The sequence below is a fragment of the Barbatula barbatula genome (genome assembly GCF_947034865.1).
Source record: "Barbatula barbatula genome assembly, chromosome: 6".
In the NCBI taxonomy this organism is placed as follows: Eukaryota; Metazoa; Chordata; class Actinopteri; order Cypriniformes; family Nemacheilidae; genus Barbatula; species Barbatula barbatula.
This window is the reverse complement of record NC_136765.1, coordinates 19,522,261-19,540,369: the sequence shown is the minus strand read 5'-3', so window position 1 is coordinate 19,540,369 and position 18,109 is coordinate 19,522,261. Positions and strand designations below refer to the sequence as shown.

Below are 18,109 nucleotides of genomic sequence, written 5' to 3'. Positions count from 1 at the left end.
AAAACCCCTCAATTCTCATGCAAAATGAAACTTCACATTCAAAACAATGTTCTTTCTTCTCAAAATGGTATTTTGTTTTCAAATGACACACACAAACCATCATATGAATAGACATTTATAAGAACCAGTTGAACACTGATGTGCTCTATGTAAAACACTATGATGAATCGAAAACACTTCTCCATTCATCATAATAACTTTGCTCTTTATTTGGTTTCATTATTACACTTACTACACTTACAAATTAAACATGTTGAAATATGAAAGATTTTATCGATATTGTATGACAGGAAGATTTAGAGCTGGACAGCTCTTGCATTAATGCACATACATATAGCATCTGTGAGTTTCTTGGGAATCTATAGCGCAAATACTTAGGTTGGGTTGTCTATTTAAATATATTTTCATTCATTTCTGAAGTTGAATACAGTAAAAGGTATATTCAATAACCAGGTGGCCTCGTGGGAGCAAAGAACATCAGTTTCAGAATGTGTTGCAAGTCCCCTCCTCCCCACAAGAACCTCTGCTGAGAGAGAGAGAGAGAGAGAGAGAGAGAGAGAGAGAGAGAGAGAGAGAGAGAGAGAGAGAGAGAGGGGGGGGGGGGGGCGAGGGAGCGGGTTTACACAGGGTTTGTGGTGAGACAGAGACAGAAAGGCTTTCATCATGTCAGTCGTCAGAAAGTTGTATACAGCGGACAGATTTAACATTCATCATCCTCAGGGACTATTGAGATGTTCAACTTAACAAGGTAACGTTAAGTTTTCTCCGAAACTGTTATTTCGCGTAATAGACATTTGAAGGTTTAAGATGTGAATTTGTGCCCTTAAACGTGTTACAGATTAAAATTCAACGCAGATATGTCCGTGTCTTCTGAGGTTGAGTGTTAGAGCGTCAGTAATAAATCGTCCATTGAGAATCGTTTCTCTCTTGACAAATCGCTGCTCTCATCGGGATATTCAGAAGAACAATGTTTCATTCAAATCGATATCGTTAGATGCTCACATTGCTGTGAAAGAAGATTCGCTGTCTGCGACCTCAGGCAAGTTCAGATGCATGACACCGGCTGCATTCTCAATTACCCTGCAATTTACCATGGTAACAACAGTGTCCAAAACACCATAGGTGCAGTTTTTGTTTGGAAGCATCATTGTTAAAGATCTCGGGATCTCATTTATATCCCGTCAGATGCTTTCAAAAAAGTATTCAACTGAAATTTGCATGATTGTTTGAGAGCGGTAGACATCTAAATAGACTAAACTTAATGGTTGAATATATTTACCAAAGCATTTCACTGGATTTATACGCGTTTGTATAGCTAGTCCTAGTCAGTAAAACCAGTCAGAAATTTCTCATCACAAGAACCACAGTTGCTATTATGACGAATCACAATCAATAAGTATAAACAAACAAACAAATAAAAACATGGTTACCACAATACATTCACGATCAATGTTCCTGAAGAAAGAATGAATAAATTAACACAGATTTTTTCAAATTGGTTTTGGTTTCGAGTTCAAATTAAAAGTTCATGTTAAGGATAGAGATGAAAATGTTGCCGTTGTTACCTCAGGAAATGAGTGTGGACTGCTTTCATGTTTATCGTGGCTACTGTGCTCAGGAGTGTTTACACTGCTGTGATGTATTAGTAATTGTTGGCAGAGCCAACATTGGATGGTTGAAGAGTCATTTCCTTAGAAAGACATTCAGCGGTCCCAGATCTGCAGCTGTCGAATATATAAGTCTTTGATGAGTCAACATGACATCCATACCAACAACCAAGTCTTTTGATTCTCTCGTACCCTCTGTCTATAGACACACATAGACTGACCTCGAGCTTGCGTCACATGCCACACATTACATCCGCTGTCTACCTCTGTTTGACAAACAGCACACAAGTTTCAGATTCAAAATGTATTTATAGCATAAAGGATCTGGTTTCTGTTTCATGTTAGTTTGCCACAAACACACTTGGACTATTCAAGAAATAAACACGCTTACCGTTCTCGGCCACAGACTTTTCCTTGGCCTTGTCATCTACAACAACATTTGTTTCTTAGTGTCCCGGCTTTGCGTCTCTCTGGGACACACCAGATGTTTTACTGAAACATTCATCCTGAAGCCTGTTATCAACAGCTGATTTACTTGTTTTCTTCATCAAGTTTTCTTCTGTTTGTTACTCTTGCTAGGCAAAATTAAGATGAAAAAATAACACTGACTAAAGTCATCAAGTTTTCTTTGTCATGAAATAACATAATGATTAAAGGCCAAATGTATAGTATTCCCTAAGGTACGTTCAGAGGAGTGTATTGTGAATTGGGAGCTTTTCGTATGCCGTCCCTGTTGCTTTCAACGGTGATGGATTTAGCAGTGAGTGTCAGCAGGGTTTCAGACCTCACACTAGGGCATAGGGCTTTTATTGACTTTTCATGTCGTTTTTTTTCCGTGAAAGTCACAAAGCTTGGGCTGACAGGTAGACAGATACCCTTTGGCTTCTGAATTGGAGCTGTGTTTGAGGTTTTGCGTCTGTCTGTGTGTGTTTTTAAGTGGCTTCCGTCTACCTTTGTGTTACGGTCTGTGTGTTTGTGTATTGTTATAGACTAAAACCACGGGAACCATAATATAAGAGGAAGAAAAGGAAATGAGAGAGCATTTATTTATTTATGTCTCCTGTTCATTGGCACGATTTATGCTTCGTAAAGGCTCTCCATTCTTTCTCTTCGCAATTTCACAGCTCAGCAAATCAGATTTTATACAGCTTTGAATTTTTAATATTGTGTGAGCGGTGCGAGGGAGAAAGAGATCTTTAACAAACCGAAAGTTGTTAAACTCAAGTAACGCAACTCTTCGAGCATTCTGAAATGTCTTTTTATAATGTTATTTCTATATTGCCTTTCTTTTTGATTTCAAAGTGTTTATTGTATTGCCAGGGATTATTACCCAGTAAATCTGCACAGACATTTTCTGCACCGATTGTATGAAGAAACTTGCCAGATACCTCACACAAAACTTTCATTAAAGAAATAATGTTACTCATGTATATACATATTTATTTATATATGTTTTATAATATAATTTTTTTATTATTGCTTGGTGGTTTATCATGTTGTCTGCACAGAGTAATGTGGTTAGGTTAGTGAACAGTCAAAAGCTACAGCCGCGGAAAAAAAATAAGAGACTATTTTAAAATTATTTTCAGTTTTTCGGGATTCATATAGGTATGTGTTTAGGTAAATTATCAATTTTGTTTAATTCTGTGGACTTCTAACAATATTTCTCCCAAATGAATTTTTTTTTGCATTTATTTGCAGAAAGTCAAGACTCGACAGAATGGTCAATGGATTGAAAAGGCCACAATACATCTAGAGATGCTGGTTAAATGAAGTTTTTGTGCTGATTAAATGAAAATTTTGATTTATTTATATTTGAAATTATGTCTCTTTCCGCATCTGTATTTTTGTGTTCAGTGTCATTAAAAGGCGATACTATAGCCTTAGATTTCCAAAGAGTTTCGTCAATAGCCAATGGAGGGAGCACTTTGTGAAACAAGGAAGAGACAAACCTTTTGTCCTTCTGTTGATGTTTTTGTGCAACACCAGTACCGCCAGCAATTTATTTGTCATTGCGAGTATAAACTCACTTTGAATCTGTTATGTGTTTCAGAGTGACCATGAGTGCCATTGAGAAGTAACTTGTTAGCAGTATTAGCTTGCCTGAGTGGTTTTTGCTAGTCTTAATGGTGTCAACGTGGTATTTGTCCTTGTGTTAAGCACGGCTGAAAGGGCCAAATAGGGAGATGCCTCAGCCCGCTTCACTGAGGTTGCATTAAGGGTCTGCTGACTTCAATCGTAAAATATTTTTGGCAACACTATATGACCTTGTGACTTAACTGTAATGGACTCCACACGTTTTCCATGCTTGTCCATACGTATACGTTTACAGTACTTGTGTTTCTGGTTTATTTGGAGCAAAAACTGAGCACTGTATTAAAGATAGACGCTAAACAGCAGTTTTCAAGTTTGCCATGGATGACAGAGAGATGAAATGAAATAGTACTTAGGAGAGCAGGTGGGATTTACTTGATGATCCACTCCACCAGTGTGATTCATAATGCAGGCACCTCGGGAGTTACACTGCTTTACTTTTTGATAATACCAACACACAAACACAAATAATCTTCCAGAGTTTATTCTCGAATGATTTTTTTAATAGAAACTTACACAGTTCTAACCAGTCTACCTTATATTGTACATATAATTATATACTTTAAGAAACTACAGTAACATATTTTCCGGGGTACACTTCTGGAGGTAATTTCTTGCATTAATAGTATCATGGGGTAGGGAAAATGTGTAAACAAGCACAGATTCAGATCTGACTCAGTCATAATTTAAGTTAAACTGTCTGGGGGCCAGTTTTACACTCAGTCATGTCTATTTGGAACAGACACATTAACATTGTTGACCGGTACCAATGGAGATAGGGGGTGCCTGATCAGTGGGCTGTGTGAGTTCACTGCTTTCTCTCTCTCTGTCTTCTGGTCATCTGTGCCAGGAGGTTTGGTCTGCTGCCCTCTTTAATGATGCATGGAACATTAGCCAGCCAGCATCCCAAGATAGGATGAGGCCGATTTTCTGGTCAAAGAGGCTTCATTGTTTGGGATTAGAATAGCATGGCCTACTAAGGAAGGACAGAACAAAGTGTGCTGTCTATTCTGAGTTTGTTATCTAAAATTTTACACAACCACACTTTGGGATTGTCACTTAGATCCCATCACATTATAGTGTCTTGTGTATTCCAACATATTTCCTGTAATATGTAAATATCTTCCGGCATCCCTCATCTCCATAAAGCGATGAGACAGAATGCTTTGCTTTGACTTATTTATAGTTCAGTTTTCATTGGCACAGCGAATGCTCTGTAAACACTCTCTCTACATTGTTCTCTCATTGTATCATACATACTACGCTGCGGTTTTAATTAAAGGTCCAGTCCGATATATATAGTTTATTTATGAGATCAATTGAAGTGGCTGTTATCTGTCAGGACAGAATCAGGGTGACTTGACATTTTGTGCACCGCTGACATTGGCTACATATCCTTGTGAATTGTGCATTGGGGTTGCAACAAATAAGAGATTATTGATTAACTGGCAACAAGAACCTGGATCTATTGTTGTACTGTGTGCGTCACTGGCACACAAATGGTCCGTAAGAGTTTGTCTTGAATTTCTCATCCAGAACATAATATGCTTCAACTAAGCATTTGTAGGAGGCATATAATAGTTAAACATGTGATTATGTTGCTGGTAAATCTTGTATAAATAATGTAAATTTGTATCTCTTCAGGGTAAATAAACCAGTTACACCATGGATATGTTTACACAGCAGCATCAAAATATGCTTTTTAGTCACATTTATCATACTAAATGCAGTTAAGTTCATTCACAATTGGGTGTGAAAGAGAATGCTATCCTTGAAGAACCTACACTAAAAGTACGGTTCACCCCAAAATAAAAGTTATGTCACAGTTTATTCCCCCTGCATGTTGTTCAAACCTGTAAATGACTCTTTCTCCTGTGGAAGACAAAATAATATACATTTTAAGCTTATTAAGACTAACGTCTTTGTTTTTTTGTCCATACCATGGAGGTCAAAGGGTGCAGTATATATTGACAGAAAGGCAATATAATATACATAACTATGTCTTCAAATGTGTATAAACACCTAACATAATGAAGCATTGTTTTCATTACCTTAGAATGAGATATTTCTATCTACATACACCACGGATCCCCTTGCATCGAATTTGCCATGTTGAAGCCCTAACAAGAAAAACTGCTCCAAAGCGCGCGTTTTGTAAATACGTTATCTCCTTTGGCAAAGACGTGAAAATGTATCAACATGAGCCGTTGGTTGCAAATCCGCAACCTCATCGCTAGATGTCGCTAAATTTCATACACTGGACCTTTGACAACGTTCTTAAAAATATCATCCTTTGTGTTCTGCAGAAGAATGAAAGTCAAACTGGTTTGGAATGACCAGAAAGTGAGTAAATGATGAAATGGGGTGAACTATCCCTTTACATTTTCAGGACTTACTGCTGAGTTTTGAGTTTTAGCTACTCTAGTTTGTCTCATGTGTGTTGGGTTCTTGTAACTCACAGGTAGAGATATGAGTTGTTTGTCCTTTGAAGGTTTTATATTGCTATCTTTCACCAGAGCGGCTCCACCAGTTTGGTCTGGTTGCACTCAGGCTCAGTTTCTTTCTCAGTTGCTGTCAGTTAATTAGGATTTGATGGATGAACTTGTGGCTCCATTGGACTTGTTTGTTATAGTAAATGATGTGTCAAGTTTTTTCTATTTTAGTCTGTAACTATGGTCAGCAGGCATTGTTCAAACTCAGAATCTTTCTTTCTTTCTTTCTTTCTTTCTTTCTTTCTTTCTTTCTTTCTTTCTTTCTTTCTTTCTTTCTTTCTTTCTTTCTTTCTTTCTTTCTTTCTTTCTTTCTTTCTTTCTTTCTTTCTTTCTTTCTTTCTTTCTTTCTTTCTTTCTTTCTTTCTTTCTTTCTTTCTTTCTTTTTAAAAGCGTTAAATTTCCCCCTCACATAGGCAGCTAAGCAAAGCACCTGAGGGAACTTCCCTTCTTTTCTGGTGTGTTATTGCTCATTTCAGCGAGGGTTACATAAACACATCTCCACTGCTTCCTCGCTCTGGTGCCACACGTTGTGCACACAAAACACGATGAAGCTTTCCATCAAACCGCTGACAGTCTGAAATCAACAGCAAACCACATCCCTGATGTTTTAAGCACAGAGACACAAACATCTTCAATATGTTTGAAAACAAATCTGCCAAACAGAACTCAAGTCTATCATCATACAGTACATTGGTACGCTGGAATATCAGAGGGGGCACTGAGAAAAAGACCTGCTTTACAGTAATAGAAGTTCATGAAACATGGCTCATAAGCACATCTTTTTGCCAGATGGGCCCTGCTGTCACTAATAATGTCTTAATATTTGAATCGATCTGCTTAAAAAATCATAAGCGGTAGTTTAATAAGAAAATGTATCACCGCCCTGCTTAAGTCAAAAACAACTGTCATGTTCAATTTTGTCAAAAGATTTCAGAGAACATTTTTAAACTTAGCTTGTTAATGCTAAAAAAGGCCTTTTTAAGACTTTTAGTAATCATTTAGGTCAGGTTTGTATGTCTAAAAATGCTAAATATGCCTGAAGTATTCTATATTTTTCAGCTCATTTTTTCAAAATAGCACATCATGTTTTTGTGGTGTCCTGTGTGACTGTAATTTAGGGCATGATTCTATAATAGCGCAAAGTAAAGGGTGTTAATGCAAACAGATTAAATAGCGTGCGCAAAGTGATTTATCTAGCCTGAAGGTAATTTTGGAAACATTAACACAATATAAATGAAAGGGATTATTTCTTGTGTCTAATGCCAGCTGCCTTCATTTTGGAGAAACGGAAATTTTGCCAATGGCGAATATGCAGATGAATATGTAACTGAACTTAATAGATTGTATGCTGCATAGCTCAGGGAGCATCTGAGTTTTTTACAGCGTGACTTTATTAATTGAACTGTCACTCTGGAGACTGTTATCTCTGGGCACACATCACATTCTTGTATACAGAGTTATTTTAGTGGCTTTTGAAAAGTATTTGTTGAAAAAAAAGCTAAGGCCACATCTATACGATGAAAAACTTTTGAAAAGCAAGAACTTGCCTTGGCACTTGCACAGTTATAAGACAAAAGGGATTTTTAATGCCGTTGGTCGATGTATATGTGTGTTTCAAGTCTGGCGAATATAAATAGTCGGCCTCTGAGAAACATGTCAATAAATAAATAATAATAATAATTTCATTTTAATAAATTAGAATTATACTTGTTTTGACCATTTTTAACTGTATTAAATTATAATTAACTTTTATAAACGTTTGTTATGACAAATTATAATAAAATTATATATGAAAAGGAGAAAAGAGCAAGATTTTTCAGATGTCACTGTCCACACATGTTTTGAATAGGGCACTTTAATATAAAGCACTGGCATTCAGCACTGATTATTTGATGTAATCACTATATATTAATGTAACTGACTAACATTCACACTGCGCTCCACTGAGCTTCATTATCTGTTTCTATTGGCTGCCACATTCATTCATTTCCTCTCACTTGTACTGACTGCGAGATAGATGTTATCTCTGCATGTTTCCCCTTTATTGACAATGTACAAATGGAATGTGTACTTGTCAGTCTGTGTGTGTGTGTGTGTGTGTGTGTGTGTGTGTGTGTGTGTGTGTGTGTGTGTGTGTGAAGGTACTAAAGGGGAATTTAGATGAGCTGAGCGACAGATGATAGCAAGTGTTTTGCCTTCTGCATCTTCTTTGAGCAGGATTACCCCTTAGTTGTTCGTTCAATGCCACAGTTTGCTTGCTCACTGGGGTCATACAGACTTATAGGATATAAGACATCATTTATTTTTTTAGAACTGCTCAGTGAAGGTCAGGGTGGAATTTAAGACATTAGTACTGCTGTATTTTTCCTGTTAAGCTGTGGTACAATACAGCGTACTGTCACTGTGTGTGTACTGTAATTAAAACTAAATGCATAAAAAATTTAAAACTAGATTTGACAGGTCTATATGTAAACCTGTGCACAAAATTAAGTTAAATTTGATTTATAATAATAAATAATGGAAAAGTATGCATGTTAAGTATTACTTTGTGTGTTTAGCTTTTTCTTTTTGTTGTGTTTCTATATGGACTCCAACTTCAGCTGCGACTTACACCCAGGATCCTTGCAATTCCCTTCCATCCGGATCCATTCCTGCATACTCTGATCCATTAGTCATGGCATGCCTGGCACACACAGGGCAGCTTCTGTGCTTTGAGGCGACAGTCCTGCCAGTTCAGCCACCCCTTTTTATGACTGTGGATTTTGCGGGCAGGGGGTGCACAGAAAGACATAATGTGCACTAGAAATATGTTGTCATGGTTGGTTATTTATGATAATGGTTTGGTCACTGTGTTGTAAAAATATCTTGCGTCATAAAGAACACAGAGTGGATCATTTCAGTACTGACATTAAACAGTCCTTGTAATGTTACAATGACAATGCTGTAAGGTCTAGGCCCGATGTCTGACAGATTGCAAAGAATAATGTTGCCAAAACATTTATGCATCGTGTTCATGCAGTTCGAAAGCTTAACATGCGTGTTATGTCTTTATTGGTTTTAAAATACAGCTGCAGAAAAAACAGTTTGCCTTTAATTAGCATTGAGTCCGGTGTCCAGTCTAGTCCAGTGTTAAATATAACAGGAAAAAAACCCAGGAATGACAAAGTCTCCAAGCAGAAATATGAAAGACTGAGAGAATGCAAAGATGCATGAAAGTTTTGTAAAAAATAGGCCTTATTCATCAGATATTCACTTTTTACCTGTTTCTAAAATACACGTTAAACATTGGTACAGTGTTTTTTTAACATGAATACAACCATTTTTTGCAGTATTCAAGATCTGAAAACAATACATCTTTCTTTTTATTTTGACCAATTTGTCCCGTTTCCATTTTCATGTTGAGTTTGTAAACACTGTGGCGCTTTTAATCCATTTATCAAACCTATTTATCAACAGTCATTACTTTTTAAAGATATTATTTTTCCCAGAAATGAATCACTCCACCTCAAAGGAGCTTTGCATTACGTTCTTGTGTGTTTAAATGCTGGCTATACATAAACATGATCAAAAGCAGCCCTTCACCTGTAGTTTTGACTGACCGGTATAATGATGGGGCTTCTCAGTAATGAATCACTGAGCTGCGGTGTTCATTTCAGCACTAATGCATCATCGCGCTGTCCCAGACTCCTCCACTACTTCAGTCAGATTCATAATGAAGACACGTTCACAGATGGCTCAGCTACCCATCCTTAGCTTGATTTTGTTATTCTAAAATGTATTTAAAGTGACATCGCACAACGTCAGCTCAACCCCATGCTAAAATCATCAGAAATTTTACGCCGATGCTTAAAATAGAAACCCACGCTGACAAAGACTGATGTTTAACTCAAATACGCATAGCGACTCCTCGCTTGTTGCCAATTTACGTGACTCAGAAATACAATCCGTCACTAGAATGTAATTTCAGGTCAGCATACACATATTAACACTCCTAGAATCTATTTTCCATGGCAACACAGATCAATGACACCTTCCTTCATCACCATGGGAACATATGTCCTCTTATGACAACCTCTTTTCACTTCATAAATCTCTTTTTCCCTGCCTCATTCAAATTATTGTTTCATGCACAAATAGGAAATGATCTATAATTTCTAAGCCCCAGATCTATTTATTAGTTCAGCATGTTTAAATGTGGTCTGTGTGGGCTTTAGTAGAGTCACATTTCTGTTAATAACCTCCCTGAGGTCAATTTAACCACAATTAGGCGGTAAATAACTGCTCTGGACTGTCTGATGAAAAGATGAAGGAAAATCCTCCGCCAAAGCACCCAGCAGAACCTTTAATCTAACAAAGTGAAAAGAAGAAACCATACAAGATTTAGTTTTTAAAAGCTCGGATCTAGACTTTCCAATCCTGCATATCCAATAAAAACAATAGTTTATTTCTTTATTGATGGGAACTGTTTTGTTATTCATTTTTTAACTGTGTTTCTTTCCTCACCTGGCTGTGATGTTCACAGTGCAATGATGTGAAGAAGACTCATTGGGATGTATTACACACACACTGTAGATGTTAAATGGAAAGACTTGAATAACCAAGCCATATGACAGGTCCTAAACCATATGACTGGTCCTAAATATAGACTCGCAGATGTTTATCAGAAATTAGATTATTCCTAACACCTAAAAGCAGAACATCTTCTTTTTTATTTCCGTTTCTTGTTTCGTTTCATCTGAATTGGGAAGCTTTACTTTCAATTTGAAGTTACAACATTAAAATTAGACATTTCCTTTTTTGGAGTTTTTGAACAGTTCAGGCTTGTGTGGTGGTTATATGTTCATGTATAATACATTTAGAATCTGCTAAGTAAATGGAAATTGAAAAAGTAAAATGTTCACACAATTTTCATAAACTATTTTTAACATTCAAACAGATTCAATCAGACGGCATTTTGTGTTCCTCACTGTGTGTTTGTTTAGTTGCAGAAACAGTAAGAAAGAAAGGTATACAGAATAGAGAATGAGAGAGAAAGTGAAAGTGAAGTGAATGTATCTCTTAGCTTGCAGCTGGTCTGGTCTGATCTTAATTAGGCATGTCCTGAGGCTACAATGCCTAAATGGATTACACACTAAACTCTCCAAAACACACCACATACACAAACACGCATGAGCCCACATACATACATACATACTGTACCCAGACTTATGTGATCAGCCAGTGTTTTTCTGATGTTGATCCAAACCTCATCACAGTATTACTCCCGTGTGTGACAATCAGATACCTTGTTATTATTGGCATACCACCCCATACAAACATCATGGAGGTCTCTTTGTTGTCTCAATTATTTTTTGGGGGGATTTGGCTAAAGGAATTTTACGAGACAATTTGTTCAAATCTGCACAAAACTTAACTAAAAGCTCAAAAACATCTCCTGAGCTATGATAAAGATGTTTTCCAAACTTCCAGACAAGCTCAAATCAATAAACTCTTTTTGTGTATTTATGGTGTTGTTTGCTGTAATGCTCTTCATCTGTCTTACAGGAATAGCCATTTCTGAGACCTACGATACTGTCGAAACGTTTGTGACCTTCACAACAAAATTTGCGCCGTAGTGCCGCTGTGTCGCTGTGTCATTTGTGGCAGCTAAATTGAAGGCTGCTGTAATCTTCTCCCACACTGCACGTGCTGGAAGCCCCAGGCAGCCGGCTCTCTAATTCCACTGTCTGTCTCCCTGCCCACAAGTATTCCATTATAAACAATGACCTGAAGCCACACAGCATCTGCTGTCTGAAAGATGTTGATTTCATTGGTATAGCTCTTTTGGGTAACGGTGTACTTCAGGCAAGCAGTGTGATGGAGCAATCTTCGCCCGACAGTAGCTCACATCAATGGGGTTCACTTTATATGCAAAGAGGATAAATTACCGTGACACAAAATGGACCACGGACATGGGCTTCTCAATGGCTTGGCTGAAAAACTGGAGTACTGTGAAAACAGGCCTGCATTTCTAAACCTGGGCAACAGGTGGATGAGTGTATTGACTATAATAGAATACAGCAGAGAGCAAAACCAAGCATGGAGGCCCTGGACATTGGGATCTGTAAGGAAAATCAAGATGTTAAGCTTTATTTTTGGCCTTATAGTCACCGTCCTCATCATGGCTTCCTACATCTTAATGAGGGAGCAGAAAGGGCTCTTTCTAACACCATCACCATATCACCTTACTGTTATATCTCACCCCGCACAACTTACCCTTAACCTGAACTTCACTACAGACTACACAGCAGTGAGAGAAATAGTGAGAAGTATTGTGGCCAGAGTGGATTTTAGACAGAGAAGAGTCCCTGAGCTCAGAGACCTGAGAGAGAAAGAGCCACAAGTATGCGCATTTCAATTATTTTGCAATTTTTTTAAATAACTAAATGATACCTGTTAATAAAAACGTACAGTATATACCATCATAATTAATACAATTTTCACAAGTCACACTTTATGCTTTTTCTCCCTCCAAGATATTTTCTGCCATTCCTCGCAAGTTCATTCCCTATCTCAAAAACCCATGCTGGTATGAGGAGTTCCTTGAAAACATCACAGCAGATCCATATGGGAAAAACATGTACGCTCTTTATTCGAAGCGCTTTCAGGCCATATATGATCACCTGCGTAGAGCCTTTCCAGCTCACCTTCATCAGTATGCAGGGCGTCATTACCGTGTTCGCTGCCTGCCTTTTTTTTACATCATCGGTCAGCCCAAATGTGGCACCACGGACCTCTACGACCGTTTACTGTTACATCCTGAGGTCGATTTCACCACTATGAAGGAACCACACTGGTGGACGAGAAAGAGGTTTGGTGAGTTTGGGATTCCACTTTATTAAATCATGTGAGATATGAATGTCAACGTGAGGTTGAAATGTGAATATTTATAAATGGTGCTGTTTGAAAACAAAACACCTATCCATCTCCTTGTCAGTCTTATTTTCTTACTGTGCAGAGCATCTGCTTAGTTCTTTCACATATCATTGGGTTTTATCACATTTAATTTATCACACATTTCACAGCTAGCAAACAGCTGCCCTGTAATTAGTGATGCATTACTACACTACCGCTTCTTACAATGAAAAAGGTCCCACACATATCTAGAAACCAGATGATCAGAGCAAGAACAACCTCGTAGCAACCACTCAGAGCACCATATACTGATATTATCTTACATTTGTCCTCTGATTCTAGGTATCATCAGGTTGAGTAATGGTTTCCATAACCCCTACCCACTAAAAGACTACCTGGATCTGTTTGACCAAGCAACCAATCAGATTCAGGATCAGCTGATGAACATCTCTTCCAGAGGCCACAAAAAGGTTGACATTATAATAGGTAAAGTTATCTTTGTAGTGCAATACTAAAAATCAGGTTTAGTTACTCAAGAGTACTTTTACATCAGTGTGGAACCTTCCCTTTTCCTTTTTTAATATAATGATTTAAATCACACTGGTTGAAAACACAGCCTTTATTTCCCATTATAGCTCCAGATCCTATGGTCAAGTCTGCCCTTTTGTTATGATTCATAGCAGAGGTATTAAAATAATAAGGGAAGTCCTTTTTGTTTTTCTGCTGAGACCTGCGATATTAAAGCCACATCAAATACCCCAGTCAGATAAAATATAATTCACCAGCTTGTGTATTCCGAGCACAATCTCATATAAAATATTAACTTGGCTGGTATCAAGGAGGACTCAGACCTTTTGCTAATAATAATATTATAATAATAATAAACTGCCTGGTCTGTTTTTGATATGTATTTCCTTAACTATGACCTCTCACAATCTTGTGCATACTGGTTAGCATTTATTTTAAAGACTGCAAATGGGTGCTACAAATATATTCATAAAAATGAACATTGTAATATTTAACAGCCATTAAATATCTGCGTAGTTATCAGTATGAAGCTTACTAAAATTTGTTCTTGATCATTTAAAACGACATTATGATGCAGGTTTGAAATGACAAGATGATGAGTAAATGATGACAGAATTACAATTTTTGGGTGAACTATCACTTTAATTCATTCGCTGATTGACAGGTGAAGCAAGTGCATCCACTATGTGGGACAACAACGCTTGGATTTATTTCTACGACAATGGCACGGGGCTGGAACCTCCTTTTCTTGTACAAGACTTCATTCATGCTGTCCAACCAGATGCCAGATTTATTGTGATGCTTAGAGACCCGGTAGAGAGGTACTATATACTATTACTATTATTTTTTTCAAATCATCTTTTAAAACTAGATATCAGAACCAGAGGTAGTTTGCTGAGTGCGTGAAAAATGCTCTTTAGATTGTCCTCTAATGTGTCGCACTGTGGTCGTCTGTGTATTTTTTGTGAGCGAGCAGGCTTTACTCAGACTATCTGTACTTTGGAATGGCTAATAAATCTGTGGAGGATTTTCACGAGCGAGTATCAGAATCGCTGCAGCTGTTTGAGGTCTGCTTGATTGACAGATCCATCCGTTCCTGTATTTACAACACTACCCTCAACAACTTAATGCCCGTGAGTGTAACTGCATTTGTGAAACACGATGCATATCCATTGAGACAGTATGGCTTTACAGAAACATGGGATTTTCTATTTCATTTACTCACTTTCATGTGTCTTTATGTGCTACATAAAAAAGGAAATTCACACAATTTGGAATGACATGAGGATGAGAAAATAATGATAACATTTTCACTTTAGGGGAAGCATTTCTTCAATTTATTAAAGAGGAATCACGTCCAGCTGGAGTGAGTCAGAGTTACATTTTGTTCACTATGATTTGATATAATTGGTTCAGCCACCAGGTGCACACAGACAGATAAGATGCTGTTCTGGAGCTTTGAACCCCGAAGATGATCTTTACCTCTGGAGAAAGCTGAAACAAAAGCAGCTCTAAAGAAATGTAATTGTTTTATAGATTGATTTGCTACCGTAACCTCGTGACTGCTTGATTTATGGCTTGATAGTTAACATTTCAAGCTGTTTGATGAACCAGCAAAACACTTTTTAATGTTGAATCATGGTTAACGTTAACATTTCAGATTTAGATAAGAATAAAATAAAATAGCATTAAAAATATATTAGAAAGAAAAATCAGTGCATGTTGAACTAAAATATATAGGGTTGTCTTACTTCCGAATACTCCTGAGCCTCTGAGTCCCCCTATTGTTGTCATTCCAAACCGTGTTTTTATTCCATTTCATGAAACCAAAATTAGATGAATTCATACTTCATCTGACTACTCAGGAATTACTTTTTTCGCAAAGTTCTCATTTGCGCCTGTATACAATTCAAAAGATTCAAAGGGCTCCTGTCAAATCAATAATCTAGGCATGAACAAATGAGTATATACAGCATATACAACAGTATTGATTCTGACTGTTCTTTTCTGTTTTCTGTAGGTGAGGCTTCAGGTGGGGCTATATGTCATATATCTGCTGGACTGGCTGAGCGTTTTCAGTAGGGAGCAAATTCTCATCCTACGACTGGAAGATCACGCGGCCAACCGGAAAAACACCATGCGGAGAGTCTTTGACTTTCTACAGTTAGGTGAGTTAATCATTATGTTTCTGTATAAACATATATTAAATGGTTTGCTTTCTAGGTTTGTCTATCTATCACCTATATTAATTTGTTTTCTTCATCTACCTGCTTGTTGCTTCATTTGTTGCTTCATCTACCTCACAGGACCTCTCACTCGCCAGAAGGAAGCAGACATCACAAAGAGCCCCGCCTCCAACACCAGAAGACCAGCGAATCGAAATCTTGGCCCAATGCTGCCCATAACCAAGGAGATTTTGCAAGACTTCTACAGGCCGTTTAACCAGCACCTGGCCCAGTTGCTTAGGGACCCTGCCTTTCTCTGGACGTAGCCCTGACAATGAAGGAATGAACAGACAATATATACAAATGTATTAAACACATTTGAAACTCTTTTTGGGTGTGCTGGGTGGCTGGTTTCACCTTTGGACAATATTTAATGAGTGTAAATTTAGACACAAGTAGCCTACATACAGATACCGCTTTTGTCAGGTTTTTATTAGGTGCTGGACACTTTCATCACTGCACTTGCTGCTGTAAGAGTATTTGTTCTCGATGATTGCTGAAACATAAATAGACAAGTTTTTTCATGCATCTGTTTTAAAGACACTAGAAGTCAAGGTGTTTAAACAAAACAGAAACCTCACATTTCTGTAAAAAAATCTAAAAGGTAGCATTGTACAAATACACAAGAAATGTTAAACAGTACTTTAACCCCTGTGAGTGTAGCTCATGAAGTGTGAGGGAGTCCAATGTTCCCTGACAGTCAGACTTAAGATTTTGATCCAATATGACAAAAGGATGATAAAGGATTGTGAATACAGCACAACTTCAAACTTGAAGAATGACGCCATATGTCAATGTATGCTTTAATATGCAATTCTGACTACAGAGATCAGGAAAAGGACACATTTACTTCCACATAAGACATTAACATTAATATATTCTCATTGAATTGTAATAAATATGTTTTTAGATTATAGAAATGATCGATAGTCTTGTTAATAGTGCTAACGCTTAAATTATATTGTTTTAGCTCAATATATTCACTGTTATCGCTAAAAATGATATTGCCTTGATTTTTACCTGTGTATTTCTCTAAAATGGCTAATGAGAGTGAGTTATTTCTGTCAGGGCAACCCTCATTTTGATCAAACAGCCAGAAATATTCGGATTAAGTTATTTAATATAAATATGCTATATTGTAAATAAAATAAAACGAGTTAAACTTAAATATTAGTTCGTGGTAGGTTGACCACCACCCAACAAACCAAATGTGTTACAGGTAATCCGTTTTTGTGGGACACCAGGCCTGCAACTGGGATATAATGAATTAAACACTTTTATATGTTTTTTACCTTCTAACTCGTAAAATTAATTTGTTATTAAGTCCATTCCAACCACAACATATTTAATGCACAGATAAAATGTTATATTACATAAAACCGTTTTAATGGCGATTTCAATTTAAGGTGTACTGTCTCTTTAAATTTTGAGTACACATCAGACGTGAAGTCAGCATGTTGTACACTTGAAGATCTTCTCAAAAAAACTAAAAGAATGAGTTTGTAGTTGGACACCGGTGTACACCGGACTGCTTTGACACAGCACTGTTAAATAAACAATGGCGCAAAATAGCGTCTCATGTGCGTTTCGGGTTAAAGAACGTTTCTTAATGATGAAAATGCTTGACATGTTCTCAATATGCGACGCGCGGGACAAGGGGTGAAAATGACGTGGGACAACGCAGCGGGATGGTGGTCAGTCCATACAGTCACCCTAGTTCGTGGCTCGACCCCTAACGCTTTTGCCGTCGTTGATTGGCTTACAAAAGCGCATGCGTGATATGCGATTGCGTGAAGTTAAGAGTTGCTGAATGTTAAACTTTTAACACAAATATGCGCGAGAAGGTGTAAGATTCATGCGCTGTGGATGGTTAACATTTTGGCCTTATGTTACACATTCATTGCATTAGACTAGGATCAGAATTATCACAAAAATATGGAAGCAAACGTGGGTGTTCCGTATACGGAACGGTGACAATTGAAAGGACATTAACAAATCTAAGCACACTCTTCGTAAAAAAGAAACAATTACTCTTCCTGAATAAATTATTTGAAAAAACACCGAAAAGAATTGTATTCTAGAGTCTTAGACCTTTCCAAAAATATATAGTTTGTCATGATTCGACTAGAAATTCCATGCACAATATTGAAGCAAACTCAGGTGTTCCATGTATGGAACAGTGACAGTTAACGGGTTAAATTCCTATAGAGTAGCATTGCAAACTTAGTTTGATTACATTTATAAAAGACAGATACAGCTGTACTATTAT

General features: G+C 37.3%; 1 protein-coding gene across 2 annotated transcripts; it reads left to right on the top strand.

Annotated features, from left to right (window-relative positions):
- The first annotated feature begins 613 nt into the window (after positions 1 to 613).
- Positions 614 to 17,424, top strand: chst15 (carbohydrate (N-acetylgalactosamine 4-sulfate 6-O) sulfotransferase 15). 2 transcript variants are annotated; one of them, XM_079458244.1, is made up of 8 exons: positions 614 to 748; positions 11,738 to 12,575; positions 12,709 to 13,048; positions 13,430 to 13,573; positions 14,280 to 14,436; positions 14,592 to 14,748; positions 15,636 to 15,783; positions 15,922 to 17,424. In XM_079458244.1, exons 2-8 carry the CDS (start codon positions 12,132 to 12,134, stop codon positions 16,104 to 16,106), a joined length of 1,575 nt encoding a protein of 524 aa, XP_079314370.1. In that variant the 5' UTR covers positions 614 to 748; positions 11,738 to 12,131; the 3' UTR covers positions 16,107 to 17,424. The 2 variants fall into 2 exon arrangements, with proteins under 2 accessions (XP_079314370.1, XP_079314369.1); XM_079458243.1 differs by lacking the exon at positions 614 to 748 and adding an exon at positions 835 to 1,039 and having other exon boundaries at positions 15,922 to 17,232.
- The last annotated feature ends 685 nt before the right edge of the window (positions 17,425 to 18,109 follow it).

What these genes read in the sequence shown, in the direction of transcription:
- chst15 (XM_079458244.1), top strand. Translation starts at nt 12,132, where the DNA reads ATGGACCACGGACATGGGCTTCTCAATGGCTTGGCTGAAAAACTGGAG. An exon ending in GTGGACGAGAAAGAGGTTTG is followed by an intron (nt 13,049 to 13,429) that starts GTGAGTTTGGGA and finishes CTCTGATTCTAG; the next exon opens with GTATCATCAGGTTGAGTAAT. An exon ending in CTTTGACTTTCTACAGTTAG is followed by an intron (nt 15,784 to 15,921) that starts GTGAGTTAATCA and finishes TCTACCTCACAG; the next exon opens with GACCTCTCACTCGCCAGAAG.